Raw genomic sequence first — 15,203 nt, forward strand, 5'->3', positions numbered from 1 at the left:
GTCATTATCATCTTTGAAATTAAGATGGTTTATAATGTTTACAGAGCTGTGTTAGTTTGTTGAATTTCTAGTTAAGTGACCTATATGTATCTGATTCTTGGTTGGAAGTAGGATGAAAAGTAAAAGAGAGTTGGTGTTTAATCCCATTAAAAAGCTTACTTTTGGCCTCACTGATTGGATTGCTCACTTGCACTTATAATGGCCTCCATTGCTACCTCTGTAATGCATGCCGTTGGGCAAATGGGAGAAACAGTTTCATACTTCACCAGAGCCTTAATTCATCTTCAAGGGGATAATCCAGTAGTCCACCTTGTTCTCCGGCCAGCGACTCCTGTGCACTTGCTAGAACATTTCTACTACCATCAGTTTGAACAAATTTTTACAATGTTTTGTTTCCTATAGACATGCTTAATTGCATATTAAATTAACGCAATAATTACTTCGAGGGCCTGCTTCAACCCCCATGGAACTTCATGCATTGTACTCTGAGAAAATGTTTCAGCATTAAAGAGTAAGAAGCGACCGAAACAAGCTTAATCCCCCAGTTTCTGGCAATGGTAAGAACCATCCTCACAGCTTCAACCAAATGGAACAGTACAATGGCAGGAAGACCAGCAACAGCCAAAGTTACAATAGCCTCCCCTATCTCATTTCTTACCAGACCCATCAGAACTGAAATTATTGCAGTTTTTTATGGGGTTTTTGGTTTTCCCACTTTAGAACCTTGTATGCTGCTTTCTTCAATGTTCTGAAAACAATCGAGTATTTCTTTCCATCCAGATCTGACTGGCGGTGCCTGAGAAAGCAGTTTTCTTTACCCTACTTCCTCACTGCTCTGACATTTCAAAAGAATCCAACATTCTAACCTCAAGTAAATCAGTCCAAGACTGGAACTTGACGCCTTGATTAAGGATACTTGCAGGAAAATCATTACTATAAATTGGTCGGAACTTTAGGCTTTAAAACTTGAAAAATACAGGCCCAAAAAAGGATGAATGTGACAGAATTAACAAGAATTATATGCTTAGCTTTTACTTAGCTACTTAATAACATGTGTTTTTATTTTAAAAAAAAAAAAAGATGGTTGGCGTTTTGCCATTTGTCATGAATCATGATTGCTCTTTTTGGTCCTTCAAGTTTAGGGTTTTGATGATGGGTAACAAAAGCCATGAAGTAGAATAAACAACAAAGAAAGGCGCCTACTTCAGCTCTTTTGTAATTTCCATTTTTGGCTTTTTACACTATATCATTCTTTTTTTGTTATCATTTTGCAGAAAACACCTCAAACTCTTGTTTTATATTAGCAAATTTCCTACTGTTTTTTTTTTAACTTTCTTTTAAAATATTTCTACTTCAATTGTTTTTAATCTATGCTCCTAGTTTATTATCATAATCTTTCTCTCTCCATATAAAGTTCATGGAGATTCTAATAAGATATTGGAGAAAAAAATCAAAATATTATCAAACTAATATCAATATTTATGTTGCAATTGCATACAATTACAGCAAATAAATCTCTTTTTTTAAAAATTAAAAATAGAAAACATGTTTTCCTTTTATCCTTTTACATTTGACATGTGCAAGATATGAATGTATGAAAGTTATTGCAACTTAATTTCTTAAATCTTAATTGAATAAAATCCTAATTCCATATATTCTTTTTGGGACAAATTGCAAAAAGAAGAAGTTAAGAGACAAAAACGAGGAAAAACCAAAACTTTAATACATTAACTGTAATTTTCTACAAAATGCTTCCCTCCACATCTATCCGAACTAAAATTCCCTCCCTTCCCTCGTTTTCTGCTCTATAACCCTTCCATTCACCACTTTCCTCTTCCTCCTCTCTCTTCCTTTTTTTTCAATTCCATTTCTACTCTCGCCTCTCTCAGGATTTCCTCTCACTCTTTCTCGAAATCATTATCCTCCATGTCCGGCGGCGCTCGAGCGTCCGCTCGTCCCACGCCGCCGTACCCCCCACCATCTCCGGCTGCCGCCTCAGCACCTGTATCGCCGGGTCCTTCGATTGTTCCGCCGATACGTCGCCACTTGGCCTTTGCCTCGACGAAGCCGCCGTTTGTTCATCCCAATGATTATCATAGATTTTCCTCTAATAATAGTAACAACAATTTAACCACCGCTAACATTGCTCGTGGAATCATCGCCGATCAAGAAGTTGAAGCGATTGTTGTGAAATCTCCAGTGAGTTTTTTTTTTTTTTTTAATTTTCTATTATTAAAATATATTTTACATTTAAAAAAAATTGGTGTTTACGGCGTAATAAGTCAACATATTTTTAATTTTATGATAATTTATACTCTAACTTGAAATTTTTTGTTAGATTTTGTTCAATTACAACTTTTTAATGATAATAAATACTCTATTCAGTTTTAAATTATATGTTTCTGCAGTGAAATTGTTATGCCTGTATTTTAATATGTGAACTTTTCGCAGGGCATTTACGATTTGGGTGATGTATTTGATGATATAATGGGCTTTGGGTAGAGTAAAGTACTCCTTTGCTGAACTAAGTTGAAATTTAATGAACGCCAGTCTCATCAAATGCCCGAAACTTGATAGCTTATACATATTAATCCCTGTGAAAGCTAGGTTTTAGTATTACAACTTTTGACAGACGTGCTGACGAGTGAATATCTAGCTATCGGGTTTTGGTTTATGATGTTTTAGATTTCAAACATAATTGTAATTGATAGTATATTAGTTTTATGTAATAAACTTGCTGTACTCATAGAGGAAGCTGATGCTTGTGCTGCATTGTTGGTTTAAACCAGAACATTGGATGCCATGCGCTATATGAAGAAAGCTTGAAGTTTGTTATTCTTTGGATGTTGCAGATTTGATGGACGTTTGATAAATGATTCAGTTGATATTGTTATGACTTTGACTGCATAATTTCCCCCTTCTTCAAAATATAACTGCTAGCCTGTCAACAAACCTATAGTCATATATGATATTCCTTACTCTCATTGTCCTCCACCTAATAACAATTGAATCACTGGTGTTTCTACATGATTTTTCATGACATTGATCCCTATGAGTTTTGGCCTTTGCAAAAACCTTTTGCATCAAGTAGTCAAGTAATTCTGAAGGTTCTTATGGCTAACAGTAAGTTTTTATTATACATATTGTCCTTTATTTGCATTTGTTAGACTTAGGCTTCTTTTTTTTTTCAATTCAATTGGATGTTAGTGTAAATATAACCACACACAAATTATGAGTTAAACTTGTAATTGTTCTTGCCATTAGCACCACTTTGAAATGCTGCTGGTTTTTCTCAGCAATTAAAAAGGAAGGGCATGGCGGACAACAATGAAGTTGAATCTAGCCAATGGATAACCAGTCCAGGAGTTACGGACATATCCAACAGTCCCTTCCAGACACCTGTATCTGCTAAAGGAGGAAGGATAAATAATAGATCAAAGGCCTCAAAGGCCAATAAATCTACTCCTCAAACAACTGTGTCAAATGCTAGTGAGAAACTTTGTCCATTCATCCACTTTATTATTTCATCTTTTTATTGTCTTCTACGAGCTTAGTCCACAGAAGGAAACATATATTTCACTCCAGAGCTGTATACACGAGTTTGATTGCTTTATTATTAGTATTCTCATTTGCCAAGAAAGAGAGATAGAATATGGAGAAGAAGAACCACTGACATTAAATATGTTAATGGGCAGGTTCTCCATCTCCTCTTACTCCTGCTGGCAGCTGCCGTTATGACAGTTCTTTAGGTAATCTTAATAATTTTTATTTTATTTTTTTTTAACACGGGCTGTTTTGATAGCTCCTAAAACTTTATACTTGGTGAGGAAGGTGATAATGTGGTTGATATTTTTAGGTTTGTTGACAAAAAAGTTCATCAATCTGATAAAGCACGCTGAAGATGGTATCCTTGACCTAAATAAGGCTGCAGAAACATTGGAGGTAATGATATGCAGCTAACTGAGTTTATGTACTATTGGGTGTTTTGTCATGTTATTGAAATGGTTCTTTTTTTTTCTTTTTTTTTTCTCTAAATGTTGTGACAGGTGCAAAAGAGGAGGATGTATGACATAACCAATGTCTTGGAAGGCATTGGTCTTATTGAAAAGAAGCTCAAAAACAAAATACGTTGGAAGTAATTATTGATGATGTTAAACATTTTTCAAGAATTTGTTGTCTTAATTTGGTTTGTCATTCTGGTTAACCTCCAAAGAACATGGGACTTATTTGAGGATTGATCAAATTTACTAGGGGTGTTGATGCTTCAAGGCCAGGAGATGCAGATGGTGATGTCTCTGTGTTACAGGCATGTGGAAGTAATATCAGTTTTGTTTTTCTTTGATATCCCCAGGCAACAGTTTTTCCTGTTATTGTGCTTTAGAATGTTTCTCTATTTCTTTATTTTGGTTTATGAATTTTAGGAGAACGTTCAATCTGTGCTTGTTGACCAATCTCTTGTTTATTTCCTATGCATATGATCTTAATTTCTATTATGTGCAGGCAGAAATTGAAAACCTTTCCATGGAAGAGCACAAATTAGATGATCAAATAAGGTTATGCATGGCTTATTCTCTTGTTAGAGTAGTAACTGTTACTGTCTCAAACCTGTTTAGGAATGCTAATGCTTCTAAAATATTGCAGAGAAATGCAGGAAAGATTGAGGGATTTGAGCGAGAATAAGAACAATCAGAGGTAAGATTTTCCACTCTGCCTTGTACTAGGATCCAATTAATTGCGGTTAACTGCTAACTGTTTGCAAACAATGATACATTTACTCATCTTCAAATTGTTTTAGGTGGCTTTTTGTGACTGAAGAAGACATCAAGGGTCTACCTTGTTTTCAGGTCAGCTTATTCCATGTTTCATTAAATTTATACTTTCACAATCATCTTCTGTACTTGCCACTGATCTCCAAGACATCTTGGTTTTCCTATAGCTAAATTTTCCATGTTACTTTTGGCAGAATGAAACCCTGATAGCAATTAAAGCTCCACATGGAACAACATTGGAAGTACCTGATCCTGTTGAAGTAAGCAGATGGCTAGAGAATTCTAATGAGTTAGTACCATTTTCTACTTTCATGTTTTGAACGCATAATTGCAATGCTCCTCTATAATCCAGGCCGTTGACTACCCACAAAGGAGATACAGGATAATCCTTAGAAGCACAATGGGTCCCGTTGATGTTTACCTAGTCAGGTATTGCTCCCTTTTTTTGTATGCTAAACTATTTACTCATACATATTTATGAACCATCTTTCTTTCAAAATTATATCTAATTGATGATGGACAACAAAGGTTCTTCTTTTAATATCCCTCTTGTTTGTCTTTCTTTTCAAATTGTTATTTCCTCAGTCAATTTGAGAAGTTTGAAGAGATGAATGGTGTTGAGCCACCTGCGAGCATCTCACTTGCTTCAAACTCTGGCTCTAATGAAAAACAAGTTGAGTTGGTCAATGTAGATGGCACAAGAAAGGAAATTGAACCACAGACACAACAAACTTATCAAATGGGTTCTGATATTAATGCTTCACAGGAGTCTGTTGGGGGAATGATGAGAATTGTTCCTTCGGATATTGATGTAAGTGCCATCTTTCTTGACAATTTATTACTGTAGCCAAGCTTAATGGAGAATGGATATATGAACAGTAAGGGTATTTATAAATTTCGGTAGTGTGGAATTAATAATTCATTTGGAGCCTTGGTTGTTACCTTTCTTTATGAGGGTAAGGCCGAAGATTCAAATTCCATTTTCCCCCTAGGAATTCATCGTGCACCAAAATTGAAAAATTGACACTCTGGTCCTTTGTTTTATGGTTGAATGTGTAAATTGACTATTAATTTTCTTACCTTGTTTTCAGAATAATGCAGATTATTGGCTTCTATCAGATGCTGATGTTAGCATTACGGATATGTGGAAGACAGACTGTATCCTTCTAGAAATTAGCTCTTCAATCTGCTTGACCCCCAAAGGTGGGGAAAAGCACTTGCACAAACTCATTTTCTTTTCCTATCCAATATACATTCGTAGGTTCACAATAGGTGAATGTTTGTGTAATCCTTAACTCCAAGAATAGCAGGTGTTGAATGGAGTGGGGTAGATATGCTTCATGCTGACTTTGGAATGGCTGATATCAGTACCCCAAGGCCCCAAACTCCACCATCTAGGCTGACTGAAGTGCCATCTTCTGATTTTGACTCTACTCATAGGTAAAATCAATTTCCTGACCAAGTTCTTCTGATTTAAATGGATCACTGGATAAAATTTGTAGCTATTGCAATTTACTGCACGGTTGTGCAATTTTCCTAACCGGTGGTTTAGTTACACAAATAAAAAATTGTTGCCCATTGGAATATGGATTAGATGGGTGTTAAAGATGGAATAAATGCAATGGACAATACTGGGACAAAAAACATGGTTGATACTGTCCATCAAATCTGATTATATGCCCATTAGTATCTCTTTGTTTATCTGAGTTGCTTCGTTAATCAGTTTTGAAATATCAAAGCAGAGCCATACTCAAATGTAGACGTGTAGAATTGGTGCATTTAGATGACAATCATTGATATAAAAGCAGGGATACCTGCTGAAAATTGATCTGTTTGTATGAAATCAATCAATTGTATACATTGATTGTAACCATTTATATATATATATATATATATATCATAATGATTATAGCAATGCAGTGATTTTTCCTACCGCATTACTTTCATCACTGTGTAGTTGAATGTTGAACATGGAGTTTTTCAAGTTTTCAAGCAACACCACCACAATTAGATTACCAAAGGACCTGATTGAGCTGAGCTAGGTACATTTTTATTTTGCACCCAAAATGTTTTTGTAGTGGCAGAAATTTGGGTATGTTCATTCACGGTTGAGAAATCATTTTCATTTTCAAAATGCGGACCGACTCGTGATGTATGTAATCATAAAATGACCATGTTGAAGAAAATGTTACGACAAATTAATGTTTGTCTTACTTCCATGATTGGATCCAAAACAACTTCTTTCCTTCCTCTTCGGAGTGCTTGGCCCAATTTTCCTATTCCTTTCGGATGCGTTGGAAAATGAAAATTGTTAAAATAATAGTTCAAAATACGAGAAATTATATTTTTATTTCTATATATTATTATATTAATGTCATGATTTCGTCTTTTTCATTTTCCAATTCATACTCTTAAAAAAAATGGATATGACACTTGAGACATCTGTCAGAGGATATTCCAGAAGTTGCCATTTGGTGCACAACTCAGCTCCATGTAACCATCACTTTCTCCACAATTAGATTTCCAGAAATCATGGCCCTTTATTTTTCCCCAAACTCTCTTTTGTAAGTATTTCCATTCCCCACAATACGTTTTTGTTGTTGGTTCACTAGCCATTTGTCAAGAAAAATTAATTGGCTGCTTTTTTTTTAGGAGAAAGTATACCAATTGTTACTACTTTTAATCAAAATTTACATAAAATATCATAAAATGCATCTGAAATATAGTTGTACGTTTTATGTTCATAATTTGCAAAATTCAGTCTTCTTTTTTTATAAATATATAAATGATGAATTTGGATGTTCAATTGAAGTGAAACAAGGAAAGAAAATAAAACGACAATGATTTGATACAATTAATGTTGAAATGACAGTAGTTAGTGGTGTAGTTGGCAGCTAGCAAACTTTTCCAAATTTAGTACTTTGGAAAAGTACATGGAAAGTTGGAAGCACGACCCATGATGTCAGAAAAGCAAACCAAAACAAAACAAATAAAAAAGAAAACATACAAACGCTCTAGGCCGCTCGAATTGATTGGCCGATTACCAAAAAGATAAGTTTTGAAAGAAAAAAAGTGATGTTTTAGCATAAAAACAAGATGCCTTAAGCTTTCTCTTTTGTCTCTCTTTTTTTTTTTCTCTTTTTCAAGAATCCAATCCATAACTCGGAAAGGGATAGCGGTTTCCACTCCCTCTCTTTCTACGTGGTTCCCTCTCTTTTACCTTTTTTTTTTCTTCAATACGCTCTAATTTAACTTTAATTGGAAAATTTTGGCAGCTTGCCACCTTATAAAAATAAAAATTTATAACAGTAGATGTCAATATTATTATATAATAATACAGTTGTCAGTTCATATATTGTCAAATTTTCATGATAAACAATTCAAATATTAAAATAATTAAAATTTAATTTGTGACAAATTTAAATATAAAAAATAATTAATCAAACTCTAATAAAATTAATCACCGACTTGCTAATTATGAGATCTCAGACTTTATATTAAAATTATTATTATTACGTGGGCATATGAAACTGTAGATAATCTACTGATGATGAATATGTACGTACGTCATTCACTTTTACGGTGCTACGATATATCCGGGAAGCTTACAACTTGACTCATCAGATTTAAAAGTGGCAATGCTATGTACGTACCTCATTGACTTTCAAATTTTCCTGCCTTTTTTCACCATGGACGACGAACCAGAGCAACCGCCGCTTTCAACTCGCCGCCGACGCAACTCCATATCAAACCCCGTCCAACTCCCTGCAAAGCTAACTCTCCAAGCAGCCACCAGCCTCGCATATGGAGACGCCTCCTCACTGCCGCTTGACCTCGAGCTGATCTCCCTCAAAACCTCCTTAGCTTCCTATACTTCACTCAAAGACATCATCTCTTCTTCCGCCGTTGCTATCAACTCCCCAACCACTACTGGATCTGCTGCCAATTCCGGGTACGAAATCTCCATCCGTAACCGTTTAGTAAAACAGGCGGCTTGGGCTTATCTTCAGCCCATGTCAGCTTCCCCTGACTCCTCTGGTCCTCAATTTTTCCGTCGGCTTTGGCTTCGGTTCTCTTCTCAAAACCCCATCTCTTCTTGCCTTCGGTTCTTCCACCACATACTCCTGCCTGGTCTGACCCGAGTCGTTGATCGGATCCTCCGATCCATTGGAATCCACTTTACCAGATAACAGATAAAGGGTGCGTTTCACAGGCAGCGCGAAGGATAAAATATACGAAAAGATTGTTAACTGTACGGACATTTATATGGAAACCTAATTTTTATTACGAAGAAAAAAATGAATGAATTGAATTTCAGACTTATTATTCAAGAAACAATTATGGGTTTCTTTTCTTTTTTTCTTTGGTTTGCGATTTTGGGGTTTCTGTACAATTTTTGTTCGTTTGTTACAAATTGTTAATTGTGTAGTTTGGTACGGCGGAGCTTGAGACGAGCCTGTTGGAGCTTGGAGTCACTTGGGGACTCTGGCACGGAAGTGTCATCGCTTTGGTCGTACTCGTATTCTGATTGGTTGTCAAGTTGGAAGTGGGCATGTTTAGACTTGGGTGATTCTACGACGGAGCGGTTGATTGTCATTGAAGTCAAACTCTTGCTCTTCCCTGATTGACTACGGAGTCCATTTGGAGGTGGTACTTGAATGTCTGGATTTTGCTGATCAGATTTCTGCAAAAGGTTTGGTGAAATAACATTGGAGAATTAGAAATTTTAGTGCTAATTGTTTCAAGTTATGCTCATTGATCTTGTACATGAAAATGAAAGTATTAAGCCAATAATTGATGAACCAGAGTTTGATAAACATTTTTCGTGTGGTGTGTTGATTCTGCTTGTCTGCTACTGAGAAATGCTGGTTTGTTTCTTCTTTTCGAGTTAGTATCAAACAAAGGGTAGAAATTAGAATAACATGGAAGGAAGATTACCTGATTGCCATGTTTTAACCTTGAAGATTGGACTGCCAAATATTGAAGTATTTCGAAGAATTTTGTCCTTCCCAATTCTGTGCAGTTTTGCCAGTAGTACAAAGCAAAGTCCCATGCTCTAGCTTTCAACTCCTGTATCTTTCTATCCACTTCTGTTTCATGTCTTACCATGAAAGGCCGCAACAAGGTGTCGTATACATAAGCAGTTCCCTACATCATCAAAAGCTTATTATTGTCAATTGATCAGCTGAAAATTTGCAGAAAAAATAAATTGTACGTTTTGCTTTTACCTTGGTTTTAGGATACCATAGGTAGATTAAGAGCGTAATCTTCAGCTCGCCATACATGGGCAACCTTCAGGACAGTTAAAATCTAATATTATTATTCTAAGCAATCAGATTGAACTATGAAAGTTCAGAGAGCTCTCTATACCATGAAATGAATATGTCCCCTATCCTCTCAAAAACTGTCAGAAACGCCAAAAGTATCCTGCAAAATTCATTGCCACCATAACTTTTAACTTATTACAAAGCTAAAGAAACCAAGCACAGGCCACAATGGAAGATTGGTTGAAGTGTGTTTTTTTATGGTAATAACAGAATGGATAAAAACAAGTTACCCATGTCCCTATTCAATGTGGTGGTGATCGATAGGTTAAGTTGTTCTAACTATCAACTTATCCATAAATCAAAGAAATGGCATTCAGGCATTATCCATCCGACCAGTTAGAATATTGCTTTCTCATTTATATATTCTTCTTGATAAAAATTCTCAGGTGTCTATCCTCCTCAAGATCATATGCATGGCTTTTGACCTAATGGTTGTTATCTTGGAACACAAACATGGGATCAATCTAGGACAGCAACAAGAAGCTGTTGCCCTCTCTCCTCGTTTTATAGTTGAAGAAAAACCGAATTATGACATTGGACTAATTCAAACATAAGTACCATGTAACCAATTTCACCTCAAATGGTATTGTTCCTAACAAATTAAGGAGCCTAACTAGGTTTTACATGTTCTAACGAAGAAGCAAATCAAAGGCTTATTAACAAGTAACTTGGAGTGTATTTTATTGAGAAAGGTTGAAAATTTCAAGCCTAGCATGATCAAACAAGAAGAAAGAAACCAAAAAAAAAAAAAAAAAAAAGAAGACTTCCATGGGATTGAATTGCCCAGAATGGAAAAGGTCTAGTCTAGAAAACAAAATGCAAGAAAAGGTGGAAGGCCAAGACTTTGATACCAATATTGACACCAAAATCTGAGTTCCTCAATCTCGACCCTGTTCTTCTCCACCGTTTTAAAGCACTCAAACGCTGGATATGCATATCCAAGAATCAACCTGAAAACACAAAATCACCAGAAAACAGATGATAATATAAAAATCCATAAACCAAAGTAACCATTCTTTTATTATTTATAATTTAACAAGCGAAGAACATTAAATACAATGCCAATGATGCATAAAACAACATGAAGAACCAAAAAAGAAAGCATTGGTAAATGACTTACACGAACAATCTGGTAAGGAAGTCACCCAACATTTTTTAAAAATTTTATTTCTTATTTATCCAATCTCCCGCGCTAATTTTCCTGGGGACAAATTAAAAGTATTCCATAAGAAAAGGAGAATCAAAAATCTCTTCATTAAATCATTCATTCATTGAACTCTGCAAAACCAAAAACAAAAACAAAGAAAAAAAAAAAAAGAACAACCCAAATTTCCAAACCTGTTTACAAAACAAAAAAAGATGAAACGCCAATGAATTGATGAAGCGCCCCTGATCTATGGCAAGAAAAATGGAAACTTCAAAGAACCAAAAACCCTCCCAAAAAAAAAAAAAAAAGAAAGAAGCAAGAAATGAATAAAAAAACAGAAACATAAACAAAACCAAAACAGAAATCTAGGAAAGACAAGTTCGTTAATATACTTTAGAACAAAAGTTGGGGGTTAAAAAGTTAAAACCTCTGAAACAAAACAAAGGATCCCTTTGATTCTTCGAGAAAAATATGTTGCGCGAGAGACAGATAAAGAAAGAAAAAGACTTTGGTTTTTGGGGATCAGAAGCTTGATGAAGGATTGGATTAAAAGAGAGAAATGAAAGCAGAGGAGGGGAGGGAAGGGTGATTCTTTGTTCTGTTCGTTATTTTACACGCGATTCAGTGTGGGGGGATTTTTTTTGGAATTCCTCCAACGGGTTTACCGTTTGGCAGTTATTATAGTTTTCTGTTTCCGGGTCATTTCATAAATTCATAAAAAATTTTGGTTTTAGGGGAAAGAGAAGAGTTGCACTTGTTAAGAATTGGATTACTTTTAGCATCAACTCTTTTTTTTTTTTTATGGTTGAGAGGCCTTCTAGATAATTTATTATTTGTTTTTTTTAAAAGGGTAGATAAACAATTATTTTTTGATTAAGGACGATATTAAAATTATTCTTTTAAGGGGATTAAATGGCTGTGGGGAATTATTTTTTATTTTTTAATCATATGTATTACATAAATTAATTAAATTAAATTCTAAATACATTTTTTATTGATACAGAATGAAATAAAATTGGGGGAAAAATAAGTGGGATTATTTATGGCATATATTTAATTTATTTTTTTGGCAGGGATGTGTATCCAAAATTCATCCTTCAATGTATTTGTTAGCTGTTGGGTTGTTGAGTTCTGAATTGGACCAGTGTTTGATTTTTCTGGAAGTTGGGTTAGCCTAGCCCCAAATAGAAGTTTGGGAAGGTCTAATGACTTCGGCAGTGGCCATATCTACAGTGGATGGGCTTCGGCCTTCGTAATTGGGTACCATCTCAACTTGACAAGTCATGAAATTCAAAGTTGATGCACCTTTTGGTTGTTTCATATAAGCGTTATAATCCTATCCAATGTAAGAAGAGGCGTCCAAAAAACTCCACGAGGGTTTGAACACAAGTAATAATTAGAGAAGAGTGTCCTTTTGTAAGTGGTTAACCACATCTACTTCAATGGGCCTTTTTTTTTTTTTTTTTTTCCAGAAATGGAGGCCTTCTACATTTCCCAACACAATAATCCCTAGGTGTTATTAAAGTTCTCACTTAAACGCAGCCCTACATTTCCGAATTCTCAAAATGGTTGACTTTGATTACAAGTAGCTAGAGAACATGAGTACTCGAGATGTAGTTTGCAATGACAATGATGGTTGCTTCGACATCTTCTCTCGGTTGTCTGATCAATAACAGGACTTAATTAATTAATGTGATCTGCTTTCAAGTGTTTGTCGACTCCAAAAAAAAAAACAAAACTCTTGAATTTATTACTACTTGTTAAATTAAAATCTTTTAAATGGTGAAAATCTTATTAATTTATAGGTGAAGGTTGAAACTTTAAATGAATGTAACAGTTGGTGATATTCTTTGTTGAAAATGAACAGCCCTTTTAAATTGTGAGTTGTTTTTTTCATCATCAAGCAAATATCAGGGATGGCATTGAAGGCAATGGAAAGAAGAGTTTGGTGTAAACTGTAAAAAATGCATTCAATGGTAACAACTAACACCCGACGATGGGAAAGAAAAAATGACAGAAACAAGGGCATCATCAGCATGCAAAGTTTTTAGCAGGGTTTTGATTATTCACAAAACTCAAGTACAAGTTGTTGAACCAAGTTTTTATTTGGATCAATTTTCTAAGAACTAAAACCAGCAAGTACTACTTCTTTTCACTGATTTTTTTTTCTGGCTTTCATTTGCCATAAATGTATTGGTTTTGTTTAATATTTTTCCCCATCTACTATCTGCTACACTGCTATTTTTGTTATGAATTATGATCCCATTCCAGAAAAATTTATATGTTGAACTAGGTTGTACAAATGGTAGATTTTAAGTAAAAGCCTAAAGCTTGTAGAGAATAAAATTTTTCTTACTGATTTTTACACAGGTAGCTTCGAGTTAAATGATAATATTATCAAATTATATAGTCGAATGTAATATTAAATATTATGATATTATAAATTAAAATAATATTTGATATTATAATATGAATAAAATATCGTATCAACATATAATTATGTAATATTAAATTATAATATAATTTTTGTTAACACTGAGCTCAAAGAGAAAAAAAAGTCGAAACAAATTATATACATACACGTGTTATTATTAATATTTATTGAAAAATAGTAGTAGTTGCAAAATTTTATTCTGCATAATTAATTTGTTCAATTACTTTTTTTTTCGTCCTTTTCTCTCAACTGTACAAGATTATTATTGTTATTATAATGAAAATTTAAATAGTTAATGATGTATTAAAACTGAAAAGTGATTAATTATTCTTTTAGTTCAATTATGACACAATAAAAAAGAGATGAATCAAAATAATCAACTTCCAAAAATTGAAAATTTGATATTTAATTCAATTTATTTATATAATTATTTTTAATAGATGACAGTCAATAAATTTATAATTCGAATATTATCATTTATAATTTTTTTTTATTCTCAAATTGTAATTTTTTATGTAGAAAAATTACGACAATTACTTATACTAATATAAGTATTTATACTCAATTTTTTACTTTTAAATAAAAATAATAAGTGTTATGGATTTATTTTTAATTCAAAGGTTAAAAATATATAGAACTTTTACATTAATATAAATAGATTCATATATATATATATATGTATATATATACACATATATATATGCAAGATTTTCAAAAAAAAAAAAAATCAAACTAATATTTTGTCTTTTCATAAAAAAATTGTTAACTATAACACAGAAAATATCTACGTAGGATTTATAACGTTATCCATGCTTTTGCTAACTGTTAAGCATCCAAAGCCTTGCAAAAAACCAAGAGCAACAATAAGGCATTTAATGAATTGGGACGACGCCAACCTCCATACTATTTGATCGTATTTTCCGTGAAAATCGATTTTTCTTTCTTGGAAAATGAGGTATGCCATTAATATTTCATTATCACACTATTTACCACCAAGCTTTTGCAAAGTAAAATGCCTGCAGAGCTAGCAAATGGTCATAGGGTTGAGTTTGTTTGTCTCATGCAGAAAGAAATTATGTGCCGTGGCTCTCTTCATTTTTTGCACACACATTCAGATTTTTTACTCGTGCCATCACGGTCCATCTATGAACGCATGGTTAGTTTGATCATATTTGTTTGACAAACTGTTAGATGTATCATGATTAATACTAATCAATGTGTATATTTGGTATGAATTATAAAATTTCTTTATATTTTTTGGTCTGTAATCCATAGATGCCTGATAACCACTTTAGGTTTTAACTAATCTGAAGTTGAATTATGTTGATTTCATAAAAGGATAAACTCTCTCAAATCTGTTTTTTTCATTCATAAAATTAAAAATTGAGATTTTATTTAAAAAAAATTAAGCTTTTTACTATTCGAATCAATAGACATTGATAAAAATTTCTTTGTATTGATGCTATATACTTTGATTTCATATCTTAAAAATTTTAATACTAAATGTTATGATTCATCTAAAACCC

General features: G+C 33.7%; 3 protein-coding genes across 3 annotated transcripts; 2 read left to right on the forward strand and 1 right to left on the reverse strand.

Moving 5' to 3' along the window:
• Positions 1–1,764: 1,764 nt before the first annotated feature.
• On the forward strand, positions 1,765–6,706 carry LOC111295480 (transcription factor E2FA-like). Its single transcript, XM_022888980.2, has 14 exons — positions 1,765–2,199; positions 3,297–3,489; positions 3,696–3,749; positions 3,857–3,942; positions 4,047–4,135; positions 4,252–4,306; positions 4,501–4,553; positions 4,642–4,692; positions 4,796–4,844; positions 4,964–5,029; positions 5,122–5,198; positions 5,355–5,580; positions 5,861–5,927; positions 6,080–6,706. The coding sequence occupies exons 1-14, from the start codon at positions 1,927–1,929 to the stop codon at positions 6,211–6,213; spliced, it is 1,473 nt and encodes a 490-aa protein (XP_022744715.2). The 5' UTR covers positions 1,765–1,926; the 3' UTR covers positions 6,214–6,706.
• A 1,634-nt stretch (positions 6,707–8,340) lies between these two features.
• LOC111294379 (uncharacterized) lies at positions 8,341–9,338 on the forward strand. The gene is made up of 2 exons (XM_022887662.2): positions 8,341–8,969; positions 9,199–9,338. Exon 1 carries the CDS (start codon positions 8,408–8,410, stop codon positions 8,957–8,959), a length of 552 nt encoding a protein of 183 aa, XP_022743397.2. The 5' UTR covers positions 8,341–8,407; the 3' UTR covers positions 8,960–8,969; positions 9,199–9,338.
• On the reverse strand, positions 8,961–11,941 carry LOC111294893 (putative HVA22-like protein g). The gene is made up of 7 exons (XM_089743954.1): positions 11,435–11,941; positions 11,217–11,297; positions 10,948–11,046; positions 10,140–10,196; positions 9,998–10,061; positions 9,708–9,917; positions 8,961–9,453 (listed from the first exon to the last, which is right to left on the reverse strand). The coding sequence occupies exons 2-7, from the start codon at positions 11,246–11,248 to the stop codon at positions 9,187–9,189; spliced, it is 729 nt and encodes a 242-aa protein (XP_089600080.1). The 5' UTR covers positions 11,249–11,297; positions 11,435–11,941; the 3' UTR covers positions 8,961–9,186.
• Positions 11,942–15,203: the final 3,262 nt, after the last annotated feature.

The sequence above is a fragment of the Durio zibethinus genome, chromosome 14, assembly GCF_047325235.1.
Source record: "Durio zibethinus cultivar Kanyao isolate XHJ-2024 chromosome 14, ASM4732523v1, whole genome shotgun sequence".
NCBI lineage: Eukaryota > Viridiplantae > Streptophyta > Magnoliopsida > Malvales > Malvaceae > Durio > Durio zibethinus.

Bases quoted from the DNA above. Each gene is read 5' to 3' on its own strand.
- LOC111294893 (XM_089743954.1), bottom strand. From the start codon at position 11,248: ATGTTGGGTGACTTCCTTACCAGATTGTTCGT. The intron at 11,047-11,216 runs GTAAGTCATTTA...TTGTGTTTTCAG, and splicing joins TTCCTTACCAGATTGTTCGT to GTTGATTCTTGGATATGCAT. The intron at 10,062-10,139 runs GTATAGAGAGCT...ACTGTCCTGAAG, and splicing joins GGGGACATATTCATTTCATG to GTTGCCCATGTATGGCGAGC.
- LOC111294379 (XM_022887662.2), top strand. From the start codon at position 8,408: ATGCTATGTACGTACCTCATTGACTTTCAAATTTTCCTGCCTTTTTTC.
- LOC111295480 (XM_022888980.2), top strand. From the start codon at position 1,927: ATGTCCGGCGGCGCTCGAGCGTCCGCTCGTCCCACGCCGCCGTACCCC. The intron at 5,030-5,121 runs GTAAGCAGATGG...TCTATAATCCAG, and splicing joins AAGTACCTGATCCTGTTGAA to GCCGTTGACTACCCACAAAG. The intron at 5,581-5,860 runs GTAAGTGCCATC...CCTTGTTTTCAG, and splicing joins TTGTTCCTTCGGATATTGAT to AATAATGCAGATTATTGGCT.